The following is a 17,275-nucleotide window of genomic DNA, read 5'->3' as shown; positions in this document are numbered from 1 at the left end:
GGATCGCTCATGCACTCATTCAAGGAAGCAGTCGCCAAGCTCTGCTCAGGGTTGACCCTGGGCAAGGGCCTTCCCCAGCTCGGTCCAGCTCTGTCATGTCCTTGAGAATGTGCTGGGGTGGACCCACAACTAATCCCCCAACTGGGGCCTCTGTTTAGTGCGTTTTTGCTCTGTCGTGTCTGCTCTGAGCATTTCCCATTTACTGAACATCTACTGTACACCAGGCACTTTTGGGCTCTTGGCCGGGCACTCGGGGCTGCGTCTGCTCGAGCCGCATCCTGGGCTCCAAATGCCTTTCTCCCTCTCTCCTCTTCCTTGAGTCCGAAAGGGTAACTATGGAAACAGCCTAAAGCAAGATTCAGACAATGCAATCGCCAGTGACGTGTCCAAGACCCTGCTAACCTTTGCTCTTATATGGAGTCCAAAGTCAAGGTGGGAGGGGGTATGGGCACAGCCCCCGGGGCTTAGCCAAGATTCAACCTCTCTGCGCTGCCTCCGACCCCCTTCCTCAGTCTATGGTGCTGCCTGTGACAGGCGGCGGGTGACCCAGCTCAGGGACCCGCCCGCTGGGCTCCCTGCACCTCCGCCGCCTGCTGTGTGCTCCCATGACCTGCAGAACTTGTGATCTATCCGCTCTTTGCCAGCTGGAACTTTTCATAAAAAGGCCACATGCATGTGCTGATATTAGCTGATCTGAGCCAGCTGATATCAGCCTGAATCGCAACAAATGACTTGGTAACTTGGTTGGGAAGTGTCAGGTCAAAGTTGCTGTATTTAGACACAAAGAAGATCAAGTAAGTCTCCGTGAAGGACAGGGACCTCGAAAGGTCCTCTCTCTGCACACGTGTCTGCCCAGGCATGTGACTACTGTCAGGCATTTCTAAGGCAAGAAAGAGCCTGATGAAACTCAGGCAGGACATGGTCATCCCATGCCACCGTGCCCTCCCAGAACTGGCATCAAACTCAAAACTTTTCAACATAGCAGAAATGGTTAAAAAAAATCATACTATAGTCATGAAATGAAAAATGATGGGGAAACTAACTCCAAACATAGTGAATGAGACATCCACATATTTATCACACACAAAAAATAAAAGACATAGGCTGCTGAGTGATCTGTTTTTTTCTTGACGCGCACAGAGAGAGAGACTAGAAAGAGAGGTGTTCAGAAAGAAAGGTGGGAAGAGAGGAGAGAGAGAAGGGAATAAGGGGTGAGAAAAGAGGAAACAGTTTGATAAAAGAAGACAAGTCACCGAGTGCCCTGTCGCTACGCTCCCTGGGTGGTGGCATTAGGGTATTATTTTTATTCCTGTCCTGTCCTTTAGGTTTCAGATACGTTCTCTGTGCACACGAGTGTGCTCTGCACTCAGAAGGAACCCACCAGAGACTCCACCCGCCCAGTGAGAGGAAAGGAGCAGAGAGCTGCTGAGTCCCTGCTGTGTCTCCCACTTGGCATCTGTTTCTTTGCAAAGACGTCAAGGCATCACCCTCGGCCTCTTTGCTCAGGGACGATGAACTAAGTGGATCATGACGATGCCTTGCCCACGCCGACTGACTCTAACGTCCCACCCCTGCTGGTTTCTCCCATTGGTTGGGCATCCCTTTGCCCGGGCATCCCATTGGCCAGGTATCCCTTTGCCTGGGTATCCCATTGGCCGGGCATCCCTTTGCCCGGGCCCCTCAAATGCATGACCCAAGGAGGGCTGACACCCCACGCAGGCAGGAGGGGCCCCCGGGGATGGAGTGGTCCGACTGCGTTCGTGAGAGGAGCAGCTGAGCCTGGGAGGAAGGGGTCCCATGTGCAGGTGCCGTGGTGGCTTTGACATCGACTCACTGGACCTGCAACTCTGTAGGAGGACAAAGTCTCTTTATCTAGAGAGCATGGCTTTTCGCCCCGAAGGACACCAGGCGTGGGTTACCTGTGCTCAGAAAAAAATACAAACAACGTGGCCCTTGCCTCCACTGAGCCCTAAGCTACGGGGACCAAGGGGGGATGTTCACACACAAACCCACGCACTCGGGGATGAACGCCACAAAGCAAGGCAGCCCGGCACTCAGCCAGGCAGGCTGGGGAGGCTTCCTGGAGGAAGTGCCCTGCGGGCGAAGTTCTGAAGGAGGCGTAGGAGGAGAGACGCAAAGGGGAGGGAAGGCTGAGAGAGATACATACAAACGTCTTATCTCCTGCACGTCAGCGGGACCGCGAGCCCACCCTCGGCAACCCTACTGTGCGCCGGTAAGCAGCACGAGTCACGAGGGAGGTGAACAGGAGACGTTATGGGGAGATTCTGAGAAGCAGGAGGGAGGACAGCAGTGGGGAGGGGACGCTGAGCTGGGGGTGTGACGAGGTGGGAAGAGCAGGTGCACCCAGAGAAAGCGTAATCACAGCCCATGGGAGTCGCCGAACAGGCAGAGGCAGGTCTCTGCCTGGGGGAGGTGGGAGGTATTGCAGGCTGAGTGGGGCATGAGCGGGGCGAAAACTTGAAAAGTTTTATTTCAAAGACCTGGAAGACAAGGCTCAGACATTGGCCAGTAATGGGTGCTCTCAGTGACACATCAGAAGCCCGTCTGGAACGCCGGCACTGTCTCGCGGAGACTTCCCCTGTGAAAGCCACCCCTGGCCTGTCCCTCTCTCCCGGTTCCACGGCTGGTCCTCCATCAGGGAGCCTCCTGCGCTGCTTTAATCTGCCCACCGCTGCCTGTTCGCTGAGGCCGGAGGCCCCCAGCGGTCTCCTCTTCAAAACTACAGAACCTCCCCAGGGAACCTGTGCTCAGCGAGGCCTGTGACCTCTGGGCGTTCGCTGGTGGCTCCCTGTGAGTTACCCTCAGCTCAGAGCCTCCCTGGAAGCCAGTCTGATGTCCCCGGGCCGGCCCCACAAAGGCCTTTTGTCCCAATGCAATCTTTATACAGAACTCGAGTCTGTAAAACTCAATGGAGGTTTGATTTCATTAGGTCCTCCAGTTAAATGTTTCAAATGTATAACATTTGCTAAAGAAAATCAATAAAATCACAAGGCCATTTTGAAGGACACGCAGGCTTGATATCAGGAGCTAGGGGGCCTCCGATGAGCTATTGTTCTTTTCTTTTTCTGATTGTGTAAGATGGTATAGCTGATATTTACAATCACCTCTGTGTTTGTGTGATAAATACATCGTTGCTCCACCCTCCCAACATCATTTCGGGCTCTGTTTTTCAATGGAACACCCATACCCCCATGATCACTATTTGCCTTGATATCCATCAAGAATTCTAAAATTGACTCAGAAAGGAACATCTCAACAAAGGTCCCTGAGGAAGGGACCAGCCTAGTCCGGTGGGGGACTCTGGAGTGTGTTACATCTCAGCTTGCCTCCTCCCGAGACCCGGAACTGGCTCCTATCCCTGCACTAACAATCACTGGGTCACTGCAGCAGTTGGGGTGCAGATAGGGACAGCTAGCTCCTATGTTGGGCAAAGTGCTCCCAGGAGGCTGGGGCGGTCCCCCAAAGCAGGCCCCAGGTGCCAGTGACTGACAACTGCATGGCATGCAGGGTGGTCTGGGGGTCTGGGAGAGGTGGGGGGTACACAGGAGTGAGAAGGGGCTCAGAGGTGGTAATCAAGAGATCAGCAATTCGCCAAAGGCACGAGATTTCCCTGGAGAAGCTGCAGAAGTTCTCTCTGCTAACCCAGCAGACAAGATGGGAGAACGGCGAGGAAGGAAGGGATAGGCATTCGACAGGGAAGGAATGGCAGGAACGGAGCCAGAGAGGAAACTGAGGAGAGCCTGCTGGAGGAGGAGGAGGACCTCTAGGTCAAGGAGGCTTAAAGATTCCGTCTCAAGGGCAAAGGGGAAGGACCCCCCTGGCCCGGCCCCAGAGGGAGCTGGGTCGGGGTCCCAGCGGGCAGAGCAGATCCCTGGCCTGGCCCCAGAGGGAGCTGGGTCGGGGTCCCAGCGGGCAGAGCAGCCCCCTGGCCTGGCCCCAGAGGGAGCTGGATCGGGGTCCCAGCGGGCAGAGCAGCCCCCTGGCCTGGCCCCAGAGGGAGCTGGGTCGGGGTCCCAGCGGGCAGAGCAGCCCCCTGGCCTGGCCCCAGAGGGAGCTGGGTCGGGGTCCCAGCGGGCAGAGCAGCCCCCTGGCCTGGCCCCAGAGGGAGCTGGGTCGGGGTCCCAGCGGGCAGAGCAGCCCCCTGGCCTGGCCCCAGAGGGAGCTGGGTCGGGGTCCCAGCGGGCAGAGCAGCCCCCTGGCCTGGCCCCAGAGGGAGCTGGGTCGGGGTCCCAGCGGGCAGAGCAGCCCCCTGGCCTGGCCCCAGAGGGAGCTGGGTCGGGGTCCCAGCGGGCAGAGCAGCCCCCTGGCCTGGCCCCAGAGGGAGCTGGGTCGGGGTCCCAGCGGGCAGAGCAGATCCCTGGCCTGGCCCCAGAGGGAGCTGGGTCGGGGTCCCAGCGGGCAGAGCAGCTCCCTGGCCTGGCCCCAGAGGGAGCTGGTTCGGGGTCCCAGCGGGCAGAGCAGCTCCCTGGCCTGGCCCCAGAGGGAGCTGGGTCGGGGTCCCAGCGGGCAGAGCAGCTCCCTGGCCTGGCCCCAGAGGGAGCTGGGTCGGGGTCCCAGCGGGCAGAGCAGCTCCCTGGCCTGGCCCCAGAGGGAGCTGGGTCGGGATCCCAGTGGGCAGAGCCGATCCCTGGCCTGTGAGGGAGCCCCAGGTGACAGACCCTGGGCTCCGGAGCTGCCTGCCACCAGGGGCCGATGCCCAGCCGTGGGCACAGAGCCCTGACACCCAGTTTGCTCCCTCACCCCTCCCGACCGCCCGAGCACTGCCCGCCTCTGGCCCCAGGTGGGAGCTCACAGCCTGGGAGCGGGAGTGTTCCACCTGCTTAATATTCCCCGTGAAAACGGGCATTTTTTTTTTTTTTTGATATTTGGGTGTACTTTAATGGACTCTGAAAGGAAATTAGATTGATTCATTTGAAGAAGGAAGGTCTCTCCCCGCCCCCTATGTACGGCGAGACTCTTAAACGCTTCCACTTAATGGAAATGGAAATTACCTCTCAAAACATTACTGGAGCTAATCACGGTGATTTCTCCGCATTTCCAGCGTTCACCGAGCTACTTGCTCCCAGCTTTGCCGAGCAGCGGCCTGTGCGGCGCCTGACCACGCAGCCCGGCCGCAGGAAGCCCGCACCATCTCTCTGGCCCGAGTCCGACTTCGCTGACCATCCCCCAAGGCGAAGGACCGTTTCTAAAACACCCGCCGGTGGGCAGGGACTGCAGAGACCTATCCCGTAGCGCCGTCTCGGTGGAAGGAAGCCGCCCAGGCCAAGTCCACTTCCCGTGGGTCCACGGACTTGATGTGCAGCCGCATCCATCCCGGGCAGCCTGCGCTGTCCCTCGCCCGAGCCGTGGGCTCCCTGCGTCTCCGCGATGACAGGGCTCCCTGCGTCAGCATCCCCTCTCACCACCTTCGTCGTCTCGGGAACACCTCCGTTGGCTGCAGCTACAAGCTGTCCTTGTCTCTGCGGCCACAGCCACACGGACTCCCTCCAGCTAATGCATCAAGCGCCGTGCTAGCCGCCTCACTCTCCTGCTCAACCCCCACCCCCACCCTCACCCCCAAGCCCGCCCAGGCAGAAGGCCTGATGAGCCCCACTCCAGGGAGCGGAAAGTCCGGCCCAGATGTTGAGGGCTTGCCTTGGCGCTGACGTGCAGCTCCAAAGTGGATGACCGGGCGTTAACAAGACTGAGTCTGGGCCCTTCCTGCTCTAGGACCTGCCCCCCTCATTGTCCTGTTCCTCCGGCGAACATTGTCTCATTTCAGTGAAGTTAAAGGGGAACCATGGGGAAGACATCACAAGGACTTTCTTCCTTTCATGTGTTGGGAGAGCCGCCGGATGTCCTGGCCTCCGTGAAGCATGAGTGGGCCACCTGTGATGTACACTTTCCTGCTTCTGGGAGCGATCAAAGCCCTGTGGTCCGGTGATTTGTACAGAACACGAAGGCCAAGTGCTCCCCACTGTCCCCACATCGGCACAGAAGGGTCCCCGTCAGTACTGTCTACCTGGCTCCATCAGCAAATCTGCCGCCTGCTCCAGTTGTCCTGAAGTCACCTGTTCTGTGTGTCCCTCTGTCACACGGGGACTGGGATGTTCCCAGAGCACCCAGGAGGGAGTCCTGCTCCTGACTGAAGGGAGCTCGGAGCCTGTCACACAGTCTGTCCTGTGACATGCACAGCTAGCCTGGACAAGAACAAGCCACGAGTTTTCCAGCGAAGCCTTCCCCTCACACACACGCGCCGCACACACTGCCATGCAGGTTGTGGCTGCATTTCGCGGGGGGGATTGTTAGTTTTTCCTATCCCAGAACTGAACGGTACATCTATATCCTGGAGAACTCAACGAGAGATGGTTCTGCACAGAAGGAAGCGGCATTTCCATCACGGACCCAGTGGAATGTGTTTCCCTATCACGCAGCTAACCAGAACACGGACACTTCGAAGAGGAGAACTGAAATGTTTCATCCCGTCCCTTACTGTACGAGACCACGTCTGGTGTTCGAGCAGCGTGGGGTTTGTGTCCTCAAAGCGCTTTTGCTGCCTCCGGCTGCGCCTTTGAAATTAACCCAGCCTGCTCAGCAGGGCGCAGTGTGGCCTCTCGGGACCCCCTCCCTTCTCATCTCCGCTCCTTCTTCCCGCCCGCCACACCAGACCTGTCATCATCCATACACACCGCCCGCACCCTGGCTCTGTTCTGGCCCCGGGGACACCGCTCATGGTCTGGCTCCCGCCCAGATCGAGCCGTCCCTGCCTTTGCTGCCTGGCCACTTGTCCTGGTCCTGCCAGGCTCCGCTGAAGAGCCCGCCACGATTCCCACCTCTGCTGCACTCAGGGGCACGCCTGTCTCCCCCAGGTCAAGCAGGCGGGCTCTCGAGCCCCGGGAAGTGTCCCCAGACCAGCAAAACGCTGCTCAGTGACAACTTCTTTACACGTAGCCACAGCCTCACTCAGCTCCGTCTGCCGTGAGCTCGCCGCGCCGGCACCATTCCAAGCACGGCCTTGCCCGAGTCGTTCGATCCGACCACAAACCGAGGCGGCAGGTCCCACTGACCCTCCCCACTTTACAGGGGAGGGACCTGAAGGACAACCTGGTGCGATCACTTTTCTAAGCCCACCCGGCGGAGAAGCGGCAGAGAGAGGCTTTGAACCCGGGAAGCCCAGAGCCTGAGGCCCTCACCACCGCCGGCTTTGCCTCTCCAGACACAGTAAGCCGTTCCTCACTTCATTCTAGACATATGAGGAGCAGAAAAAAGGTCCAGTTAAATAAGGTGTCCCAACAAGACCGCTCAACTACTGAGTGTGAAGGGCATCGTTCCACCCCGAGTGTGTCGACTCTTTCTTGCTCTCTGTGAACATATCGTACCTCACCATCTGATCACGTATTGTTTTAACTCAGAAAGGCATGCTGGGAGTAGGGCACTTGTTGTCTGGGTGACCGCACGCAGGTATGACGGCCAAAGCTCCCTCCCACAGCCCCCAACAGAGGGCGCCCGTGGAGCGGGGTTCCCCTGACCTTGAAGCCGGACTGACCTCGCCACTGGCCTTGACCAATGGAAGATGAGGGAAGTGACCTTGTGCCAGTTTCCAGACCCTCCCTGAAGAGAGCCGGAATCCCTCCCTCTTTCTCCTTCTTGAGGAACGGAGCTACCATGTAAAACGTCGGACCAGCCCAGCACCCCCTTAGGCGATCCCGCGGCCCCAACTGCGGGATCAGACGGGTGAGTGAACACATCTCGGTGCTCCAGGCTCCGCTGAGATCTGGGCAGAAAGCCGCACCTGACTGCCCCCCCCCCCCGCCCCCACCTCCGCCAACTCAAACCTTCAACAGCCCATCTCTGTTTTAAGCCATTAAAATGGGTTTGGAGTCCTTTAGAATGCAGCAATCTCTAACTGAAAATACTATAATTGGGAAATTCGCTTTGAGGACGAAATCAGAAAAGCTATCTATCCCTCGCCCGTGGAGTGGTCCTTATTTTAATTATCGCTGGCCTCCCTGCTCGCCTTCTGTTCTAAATAGTGTCCTCCCGTAAGACTCGAGGGCACGCCACATGCTCCACAATTATCCCGGGTCACACTAGACCCAGAGAGAAAATAGCTTTTCTTTCCCCACAACTGCATTTCGTGTTTCTTTCCTTTGTCTCTCGACGGCCCCCAATCACCACCCTTCTCCAAGCCGCCCGCTGGGCTCTGCCAGCTGCCGAGTGCCCGGCCGTCCGCTGGGCCTCACGGTGAGTGGCAGCTCCCAGGGCAGGCTCCGTCCGCGGTGGGAACTGAGCTCTGGCGCAACAGAGCCACAGAAGAGCTGGAGTCCTCGTCCACCTGGGACTGGCTTCCCCCAGGTCAGCAGGTGTCAGTCCTGTCTGACATGCAGGGGTCACTCGAGTTGAGTGTCCCGTCCAGGAGCACAGGGCCTGCTGGCCTCACAGCCCTGACCGCTCCTGGGTCAGACAGATGGGACACTCGCCTTGTGCTGGTTCCTGTCACAGCTTCTTTACATTTATAATCTCTGTAAAATGTAACCAATGTCCTTCTCATGTACAGGCTCTAAGACAGGAACCCTGCAGAGGACAGATTTTATCCTCATTTTCTGAGTGAGGAAGGAAAGCTCAAAGTTGCCAAGGTCACACTCAGCTAGAACATGCAATGTCCTGCTCTCGGTCAAGTGCACGGATCTTCCCCTGGAGAGACTGGGCTGGGGCGGGGTACCGCCCAGGGAATAGCAGGGCTTGCTGTAGGCTTCCTGAATGCCTGTAGACCATTACTGTCCCCTCAATGTCCTCTGAGTGACCTGCATAACCCTCTCCGCCCTCCCCAGACCTCCCACACCTCCTCCAAGGTGGACTGAGCTGACCAAGGCACGTACACCCCCCAATTCGTGGGTATTCCATTAATTGCATACGATTTTACTCACCATGATACAATTGCCAATAACAGAATAGTCCGATCGCCAAGCCCATGTCCAATGCATTTTTTCGGGGGTAGCGAGGACAAGAACCCTTCTCTCGGCTGGATGGGGTTTCTGGGATGGTCCTGGCTCGTTTCGTTTGTACAGTGAATGCTAGAGACTGCCGTTCCCTCTCTTCATCTCCTGCTTCCTCTCTCCTCCATCACTACGCCTGTCTCCTTCTTCTCACAGTCTGTCTGATCTACACATTCTCCCAAATTTACTAATGTAAATATTTCTGCTAGAATATAATCTCAATGCTCCTACCCCATTGCTTATGAAATAAGGTTTATATTTCTGACTCAATACTCTCTTATACTGAGTAGCTGCTGGGAGCCTTGGACACCCGCCAATATGCCCACCTCCCCAAGTTCGAACCTGGGTTATCTTTGGCAATCTTCTCCCCATTCTGGGAATGTGGCTTCTGACTCCTCATGGCACATGGGAGGTGCCATCGCACTGCCAACCTATTCAGTGCCCTCTGCCTGGCTGAGCATCAGATTCTCTTTGACAACAGGCTTCCTCTTCCCCAACTGCTAGCGGCCATATGCACCCTCTTCCTCCCTGGCTTGACTTTAGCCAACACCTCCCCCAGCCAGGCTCCTCCCCGCAGGGCCAGGCGCTCCCGGGAGACTGCTCCCTTCAGCCAGGCTCCCCTTGCAACAGTGTAACACTTGGAGCCAAACCCACAGTGGGTCTCCAGTTCCAAAGCGCGCTCGTCCATGGCCCTCTCTCTGCCACGCCCTGGCACAGTGATCACCGCAGGTTTACCTGCAGAAACAAGCACCTCATGGCCGTCCTCCTGCTCACCTGTCTGCCCAACGACGGAGGCGCTCAGTCTGTGGGGGGTCCTGGAGGACACCTTCAAGTTCACTCGGATCTGGTAGTACCTGAGAAGAGAGCAGAGGACAGGCTCCTTATTGTCAGTTTCCTCGGAAAACACCTAGATGTACTCCAAAAGGTCACAGGGAGCCACGGCTGCTTCTAGACAGCACCCGGGTCCTCTGGCACCAGAGAGGTTTGCTCTGTTAATGTGGACAGCGGAGAGGGGTGGGCTGGGGCCAACGCGGGGACAGGACGGTGAGCTCACCTGAGACCCCAGGAGGCACGGACAAGGTTGGTGGTGACATGGGAATAAGAAACGGAAACAACAGGTCCATGAAGGGGTGTGACTCTTCTTCGGTCACTTGTTTGTGTGGCGCTTGGATGCACGGTGGAGAACATACACATGCGCGCGCACGCACACACACACACACACACACCTGCTGTCACGTCACCACGCAGATGAGCACTTCCTTTCGAAACACAGCAGCGGAGTTGCTAATCCTGGGTTGCGGCCTGCGTGCCTCCCTCTGTGCCCCGTCCTCAGTGTGCCACCCCCGTTCCCGAGTTCCGTCCTCCCACGACAACGTGCCCGTGCCCCTGCGGTCGGGAAACCCCGGGCCGTCCTCCTGCGCACAGGTGCAGAAGCACCTGCCTGCCTCCCTCTGTGCCCCGTCCTCAGTGTGCCACCCCCGTTCCCGAGTTCCGTCCTCCCACGACAACGTGCCCGTGCCCCTGCGGTCGGGAAACCCCGGGCCGTCCTCCTGCGCACAGGTGCAGAAGCACCTTCCGCTGTTCTGTGCCTCGTGGTTAACAACCCGGTCCCTCACACGCGCTTGGGAACGTTTCTGGCATCAGAACTGTTTCCCCACACACACTGGTTGTGAAACAGAATGTGAATGAAACAGAGTGAAATAGGGGTGCAAGGGACCCTGGACACCCCAGTCTTCCACAGCACACTGAGCACATGGCTGGGGGCTCTGGGCTGTGACCCCCACCACACTGTGGATACACTCGTGGGATGTTTCTGCTGCCGCCCCCGGGTTGGTGTGCACGGGGCAAACTCAGGAGACGCAGAGTGAGGAACGGCAGCGTGGGGTTCTTGTAGCTTGGGTGACATCGCCTGAGAGCGGTGTGACCTGGAGTACACCGCACAACTTCTCTGAACTCCTTTCCATCTCTGTCAAGCGACAACTTCTTTTCAAAGGTGACTGCTGTCACTTCCGCTTCCAGGAAAGAGGAAGTAGACATCTTGTTTCCTAGTCCTCCCACACAGCATCACTAACACCTCCACGCAGAGCACAGGAAACAAGCAAAAGACGCTTCTTCAAGGTGGAAACGGGAGTGAACAGTCTGGGGACTTCCAGGTGTGAGGAAAGACACGAAGGTGCGTTTTTTATGCTGTTCCTGCCTCGTCGACTCCAGAGAGAAGCCAACCGCCCCCAAATGCTAACAGCTGCAGATGAAAAAGGAAAAGCCCCAGCAAGATCCGTCTTGCTTTCCCCAGAGAAAGGACCGGGAAGGGGCAGCTGGGCAAGGCAGGAAACTTAGACCACAGTGGTGCAACCCCTCCTCTCACACCATCCGAGGCCGAGGGAGATGTCCATCCGCTGAGACCACGCTGCCCCACCTGGCAAGGGCAGGTCTCAGGGAGGGAAACGGCTTCTCACCACGAACGGAGAGGGAGGGGGCCCCCACCTACTTTATTTATACATTCACTGGTTGATTCAAGTGGAGACCTCGTGGGCAGCCTGGGTCTCTCCGTCAGCCAGCAGGAACCAAGCACCAGGAGGCCCCGGTGATGTGTGACAGGGTTCAGAAGCAATTCGCAGCCCTGGCCGGTTGGCTCAGCGGTAGAGCATCGGCCTAGCGTGCGGAGGACCCAGGTTCGATTCCCGGCCAGGGCACACAGGAGAAGCGCCTATTTGCTTCTCCACCCCTCTGCCGCGCTTTCCTCTCTGTCTCTCTCTTCCCCTCCCGCAGCCAAGGCTCCATTGGAGCAAAGATGGCCCAGGCGCTGAGGATGGCTCTGTGGTCTCTGCCTCAGGCGCTAGAGTGGCTCTGGTCACAACATGGCGACGCCCAGGGTGGGCAGAGCGTCGCCCCTGGTGGGAGTGCCGGGTGGATCCCGGTCGGGCACATGCGGGAGTCTGTCTGACTGTCTCTCCCTGTTTCCAGCTTCAGAAAAATGAAAAAAAAAAAAAGAAGCAATTCGCTGAAGGAAAGACAGCCTTTTCGATAAATGGCCCGGAAGGAACGGGTCATATCCATTGGCACAACCCAAACCAGACAAGACACTCAATTCAAAATCTCACACCTCACACAGACATTAACTCAAAGGGGATCACTGACTGAAATGCAAAAGGTAAAAACTAAGAAACATTTAGGAAGAAAACAGAAAGAGAGCTTTGAAATCTAGAGCTAAGCCAAGAGTTCTCAAACGGCACCAAAGCATGATGCACAAATTTCAAAACTGATAAATTCAAGATCATCCAAATTAAAAAAAAAAAAAGCAAACCACTTTTCTTCTGCAAAATGCTCTATTAAGAGGATGCAAAGACAGACCACTGGGTCAGAGACATTATTTGCAAATCACATGCAATCGGTCCTTCTTATTTAAGGATTCCGTATTTGTGAATGTTCCTGCTTATTTCATCTAGGGATGAGTTAGAGGGCTCCTGGCCGTGAGTTCAGTGCTAATAAATCAAATAGAGACACAACGCAGAAACCCCACCTAAACAGGAACACGCTTAAAACAAGGTTACGGATTGATCGGTTGACAACACATGTTCTGGCCAGAGGATCTCAGGCACGTGACTCAGTGGGTCTCCTAGGAATGACGGCTGACTATACAATAAACACTATCATGTCATCCACGGGGAAGCTCCATCACAAACAGCCACCAACGCCATCCTCCGCGTGAGAGAGACTGAGGCAGAGTGGAAGGCGCCTGCCCTGTCAGAAGCTTGTATTTTCATAAAACAACTTTAAAACTATTCGTGTCGGGGCCCTGGCCGGGTAGCTCAGCTGCTTCAAATGTCGTCCTACGTTCCATAAACTCTCTGTGAAAGAAAGCCTCATCCCAAGGGCTGACCAGAGAGAACATCAGGCCCGGTGGACATCGAGCTGCTTAGCCAGAGCCGTGAGGCCGGCAAAGGGCAGCCAGGGCCCTCGCTGCAGGGGCGAACTTTCCCTTCTGCCCCTTACAGGGGTCACATTGGGCTGCATAAAAATCAAAACCCCTGATGAACAATTCCAAAGCTCTGTCTGAATCCTCGTTTCTTAAAGATGCTGGATGCCTCGGCATCGTACCTCAGAGAGTGACTCATCAATTTGAAATTCAGATGCTTTTACAGGAATGTGTGGGGAAAGAGTAAGTCTCCATGAGGTTCACCCTTCCGGGCTCCATCCTGATTAAAGAGACGGCTTAAACTACCCTTTTGAACTTCTCTTCTGTTTGACATGAATTCTCTCTCCTTTCTGCCGGGTCGTAAATCCATGAGCCACTTCATTCATGACTGCCATGATATTGTTTAACTCTTTCGGGAAGCCTTGGATGCATTTACCATAACTCCCATCTTCAAGACGAGAAAACTAACCCCTGGAGAAAAGGAGATTCATAAATATTCAGCACATATTCAATAAGTGCCATAAGCAGATCTCCAACAATGACCTTCTTACTGCATTTACGAACGTCCTTTAGCCGGCTTCGCGCCACCTCCCTCCAGCAGGGGTCACTCGGACCGTGAAGAAAGGAGCATTTATCTCTCGAGTCCTCAGAGGGTGAGCCCCTGGTAGGAGAAGGCGGGGGAGGACCTGCCGTCAGAGAAAACGGGAAGCGAAGACCTGGAGGTGGAAAACCAGACAACGGGTTTGAGCCATCCAGCTGCGCACAGCACTGACTCCTCCGGGGGCAGTGATAATAAAAACAGTCATATGTTATTGATGTCCGTCTGAAAGAGCGGTGGGGAACCAGGCCCTCCCCCTCCACACAACGAGGTGGGCAGGACAGGGCCCCTTCCAAAGATGTGTACCTCCCGATCTCCAGGACCTGGAAAAAAGCTGTACATGGAATTATGGCTGCCACGCAGCTGGCCTCGAAATCAGGAGACGGTTCTGGGTGGCCCGAGAAGAGCCCGCCCTGATCACCAGGGTCCTTCCAAGTGAAAGAAGAAGGCAGAAGGGGAGAATGCCACCTGAGAAAGTGCCAGCTGGTGCTGGTTTAGCAGCAGGAAGGGGCCACCAGCCAGGACATGTGGCTGCCTGCAGGAGGTGGACCAGATGAGAAGACAGACTTTCCCCTAACGCGTCCACAGATGCAGGGGTGCCTGACAGCATCCTGAGGTCAGCCTGGTGAGGCTCCCTCCAGATTTCTGACCTGCGCAACGGTGAGGTCGTAAACCGAGGCTGTTCTTTTCCGTTTGTTTGTTTATACTATTATTAAATGAAAGGTGGGAAGGCAGAGACAGACTCCCGCACGCACCCCGACGACCAGGATCTACCTGGTAAGCCCCCTGCCAGGCAATGCTCTGCCCTCTGGGGGCCGTTCCTTCATTGCTCGGCAACTGAGCCATTCTAGTGCCTGAGGCAAGGCCACGGAGCCATCCTCAGTGCCCGGGCCAACTTTGCTAGAAACAATTGATCCATGGCTGTGGAAATGGAAGAGAGAGGGAGAAGGGGGGGGTGGAGAAGCAGATGGGCGCTTCTCCTTTGTGCCCTGGCCAGGAACTGAACCTGAAACTTCTACACGCCAGGGCCGACACTCTACCACTGAGTCAACCGGCCAGTGCAAATTTATGTTGTTTTAAGCCACAAAGTTAGTGGCAACTTATTACACCAGTAATAGTAAACCAATGCACATAGGCTTTCCAATTCCCTCCTCATGACAAAACTAATAGACAAGACTGATGACCCCCGGTTAACGATATGCACCCTGTGACTCAGAAAGGTCAGATAATCTTCCCATAGTCACACAGCTGGTTAGTGGAAGTTTAGGGATCAGAACGCAGGGGCACGTGAAGGAAACCAGGCTCTTCACTTGGGGAGGCGAAGCCCAGTGCTGCAAACTCCCCAGGCTCACCTCAACGTCCTCACCTCTCCTTTCTCACCCAGAGCCTGCTCACACCCGCCCTGAGCACGAATACCAGTCCCGCTGCTTTCTCAAAGCCACTGTGAGAATACAAACGCCACCTGTCACGTCCTCGGTACTCCTTAGAGCTCTTACCACCACACTAAGAAGCGAGAAGGAAGATGTCTACTAAACACTTGTTCTTGGTTGAGTACAGAAATCTCCATCGTCACCAGCTGCCGGAGGAGACACCCCTGTCCTTGTTCAGCTCCGTATTCCCAGCAACTAACGCGGTGCTGGCTCAGGGCGGGCATTCAGTCAGCACCCGAGGAACAAGTGAGGGAATGAACAAACGTTCTAACAACAGAGACGCCCTCCGTGAACCACAGGTTATACAACCTGACCACAACATCACCATTCCGCGAGGGACTCGGAATCCACGGGCAATTGTTTTTATAAAACTCACACGACTAGAAATGCTATTCTGTAACTGGGACGGCAGAGACCTGTTACATGCTGTCACAATCACTTGCGTATCAAGTGTATTACGGAACAGTCTGTCCCAGAGACGTCTGATGTGATCTACACTACACAAATCGCTGGGCTTGTGAAAAGGTCAGCACTGAGGGAGGCTCGGACAGACCTGTCCTTTTGCTCATCAGATGGCCCTGTAGCAGCTCAGGTCTTCGGTAACTGGATGGTCAACTTCAGGGAACCTCTCTGTGCCAAGATCTTGCTCCTCCAACGTTGCCGTCCCTGCCTCAGTGAGATGAAAAACATCAGCTAACTCTTTTTGTAGAAAACCTTTCCAGTTCTGGAGTTTCTAGGTCCCTGTTTTCTTCCCGAAATGCTGGTCTGGTTGCATGAGGTCTTCATGGGTTAGTTCTTTGAGTTGAGTAACCATAGTTCAGTTTTTTTCTTTTCTTTTTTTCCTTCCTTTCTTCCTTCCTCCCTCCCTCCCTCCCTTCCTCCCTCTTTCCTTCCTTCCTTTCTTTTTTTCTTTTTCTTATTAAGTGAGAGGCAGGGAGGCAGAGAGAGAGAGACTCTTGCATACACGTCGACCAGGATCCACCTGGCAAGCCCACTAGGGGATGACGCTGTGCCCGTCTGGGGCATTGCTCCGTTGCTCAACAACTGAGCCCTTCTTAGTGCCTGAAGCAGAGACCATAGAGCCATCCTCAGCACCTGGGGCCAGCTGCTCAAGCCATTTGCGCCATGTCTGTGAGAGGGGAAGAGAGAGAGAGAGAAGGGCGGTGGGGTGGAGAAGCACATGATCACTTCTCCCGTGTGCCCTGACCGGGAATCAAACCTGGGCCATCCACACACCGGGCTGACTCTCTACCACTGAGCAAACCGGCCAGGGCCAGTTCACATTTCTTTGACATCAACTTGGTAGCTTGAAATCGGTCGTAGCGGGAGAATCTATATCATGAAAGTCAGCAATTCTTTTGTTTGCTTGGTTCTTATGTTTGAGCTAGTTTCACACATTTGTCAGCATGTCTCCGCTGCCCTCCTCCCTCGTTACCACCATCACCTGTCCTTCCGACCAAAAGAAACAGGAAACCTGAACAGGGTCAACACATGGGCCATTTGGACTGGTCCTAAGACAGTCACAGCGGGCTGGGACCCCAACCGTGGAGGCTTTGGGAAACCTCTCCTTCGCTTCTCAGAGACGCCTCATTAAATAAAACCACACTTGTCAGGCTCCCGGCCCGATTCGCCCATGACTCGCAGGGAAGAGTGACCTTTACCGGATGGGCGCCCTTTTCACACAGACTGGGCAGTCTGAACAGAACGTCCATAACTCTCCGCCCGTGTCCCCCTCCTCCAGGAACCAAACAGAACCTCAGCTGCAGGAACAGCAACGACGACGACACTTTTCTGGGGCAGATTAAGGCTATTTAAACAGCGCCCCAACCTCCGTTTTCTCCTTTGCCGACGGGGACCCCTGTCACTTCCTGGAGTCGGTATGAACAGAAATCAACAGGCTTCCCTCAATGATGAGTATTACTGTTGCTGCTGTTATTCTGACTCATGGACCTCAATGTGTCCAGAGACACGGGTCCCTATTCATCCAAGCATCTTCTTAAGATCTGCAGCCAGCAACCAAAGCGGCCCCGCTGGAGAGGCTTGGCGTAAAAATCAGAGTCGCTGCGTGGCTGGGACTCTGCCAAGACCCTCCCGTCCCCGCGTCTGCCTGTCTGTCCCCCTCTGCCATTTGTTCACACTGCCTGGCGCACCTGTAGTTCCTGCCCCACGAGCCAGCCCAGGTGGGCGTGCTAATCCACACCAGCAGCCACGCCACGCGTCCCTGGGGCTCTCAGAAACCTTGCCGAGGCCGCTTGTCTCTTCTGTCGCCCTGGAAAGGCCCCCCTGGCAGGTAGAATGAAGGCCCCTTCTCGGGAGAGCCGGCCGGGAACGGGGT

General features: G+C 55.9%; 1 protein-coding gene across 1 annotated transcript in view; it reads right to left on the bottom strand.

Annotated features, from left to right (window-relative positions):
- Positions 1–17,275, bottom strand: part of FAM135B (family with sequence similarity 135 member B) — a 205,021-nt gene that overhangs the window by 74,273 nt on the left and 113,473 nt on the right. Inside the window, exon 3 of the mRNA XM_066265611.1 lies at positions 9,771–9,850. Within this exon, the coding sequence (XP_066121708.1) occupies positions 9,771–9,850 (80 nt within the window). The remainder of the gene's footprint in view (positions 1–9,770; positions 9,851–17,275) is intronic.

The sequence above is a fragment of the Saccopteryx bilineata genome, chromosome 3 (genome assembly GCF_036850765.1).
Source record: "Saccopteryx bilineata isolate mSacBil1 chromosome 3, mSacBil1_pri_phased_curated, whole genome shotgun sequence".
NCBI lineage: Eukaryota > Metazoa > Chordata > Mammalia > Chiroptera > Emballonuridae > Saccopteryx > Saccopteryx bilineata.
Note: the sequence above shows the minus strand (reverse complement) of the source record. Positions and strands in the feature narration are given on the sequence as shown.